The sequence below is a fragment of the Arachis ipaensis genome, chromosome B03 (genome assembly GCF_000816755.2).
Source record: "Arachis ipaensis cultivar K30076 chromosome B03, Araip1.1, whole genome shotgun sequence".
Taxonomy (NCBI): domain Eukaryota; kingdom Viridiplantae; phylum Streptophyta; class Magnoliopsida; order Fabales; family Fabaceae; genus Arachis; species Arachis ipaensis.
The window spans coordinates 30,897,256-30,898,884 of NC_029787.2; the positions used below are offsets into that span (position 1 = coordinate 30,897,256).

A 1,629-nucleotide genomic window follows, 5' to 3' on the forward strand; every position below is an offset into this window, starting at 1 on the left:
TTAAGGTCCACTCCAGCCTTTTAAAAACGGCATGGTTGTGGACATGTGAATTCGATGGCTCTCTCTTTCCAGCTAATGATAAGATTCAGGAGAACTGGTTTCTTGATGAAAACGTCTGTCCAAACCTCCAACTAGAAGGAACAACATTGAGAAACTGCAGTGTATTCCCATCTGCCAATGTTAGCTTGAATGAGAGCCTCTGGTTCCGGAGATCCACACTGCTTTGCCAGTTGGCTCCCCAGTTGCGGTGCATAGGCAGCCAAGACGAGCGGCCTCTCGATCCTTTGATCGAGACGGCCTTCACGTCCCCGCTGCCTCCCACGTTGGATATCATCACCATGTTGAAATTGGATTGCCCCCTCAACGTGAATCTCACTCCACCTCTTCTTTTGCATGGCACCCTATTTTCATGTGATGTACGGACATGCATGAAATAGAGATTAACTATATAGTTCGTAGACATTAGGGCACTAATTAAGATCGTATTAGCTTAGTATTGCTCTAGATATATTGTTATCAATGAAAAAGTCCCTTTTCGAAAGTAAAATAAAATATAGTAAACGGAATTTATGAAATTTATTTAGAGATTATTATATTAAAAAAATTAAATTAATAGATAAATATGATAAAAAAAAATAATACATTATAATGGGAACAATTAAAATAATATGATAAAATAACAATTAATGTTTCAAGTAAATTTACAAATGTCATTATTAAGCCCTGCCTCGTCGACCCTTTATCATTTTCTTTATTATTTTAATTTAATTATTGTTACCTTGTATAGAGAACGGGAACAATGCCTTCACTGCCTTGTCTTGCAATGCGAAAGAAAGACGGAGCGGACATATCAAAGTGATGGTGAGGTGGATCACACCACCCTCCCTGGTTGTTCGGAGGGCAAAAATTGGTGGCAGTTACGGTCACACTTCGTCGCCGGAGGCACCATTTTGGGTCGACCCGGTAGTCGCAAATCACTTGGTAGCATGCTCCACAAGCCTCACCACCTCTGAAGAGCATGGTGCTCACTGCCGCAGTGTTCACACCAAACCCAGCATGAAAGGTGTTGTCATAACCACAAGCTCCCCCTTCAAATGCAATAAATAAGCTTCAATGCTAATTGAATTCAATAAAATATCATTAACAACAATATTGCTTCTCATGGTCAAATATAATAATAAAGAAGGAATAAAAGGCAGATATCTTTTGTTTTGGCCTTCAGTTTTGAAGTATCTTTAATATTTACATCCCTTGTTAACTGTCAACAATATTTTTCACTATACACTGAGCATACATCTTTTCTTTTTTGTTTTCTCCTCTTCATCTTTGGGTTATATTCTAGTGTAATTGGATTGATTTTTTCGGTTTAATTATATATGAAAACAACAAAAAGTTCGGTATGATAGATAAGTACTTGTTTTCTAATAATTAACTTTGTTACTTAATTAATTAAAAATCACCTACAACTTAAATTGAATAAGCATAAAATAATTAGATCTCACTTTTTTTTAATACAAAAGAGTATTTATTCTAAAAAAATTAAATTGTTAAATAAAAATATATAAATACACATATAAATAGATATATATCATATACACCACTCACGCAATATAAGGTCATTTTTTGTTT

The 1,629-nt window shown here is 35.2% G+C and overlaps 1 protein-coding gene across 1 annotated transcript in view; it reads right to left on the reverse strand.

The window, feature by feature from the left end:
- Positions 7–1,629, reverse strand: part of LOC107634363 (expansin-A12) — a 2,315-nt gene continuing 692 nt past the window's right edge. The window contains exons 2-3 of the mRNA XM_016337880.2: positions 779–1,088; positions 7–401 (exon numbers count right to left, since the gene is read on the reverse strand). Of these exons, the coding sequence (XP_016193366.1) occupies positions 86–401; positions 779–1,088 (626 nt within the window). The 3' untranslated portion in view covers positions 7–85. The remainder of the gene's footprint in view (positions 402–778; positions 1,089–1,629) is intronic.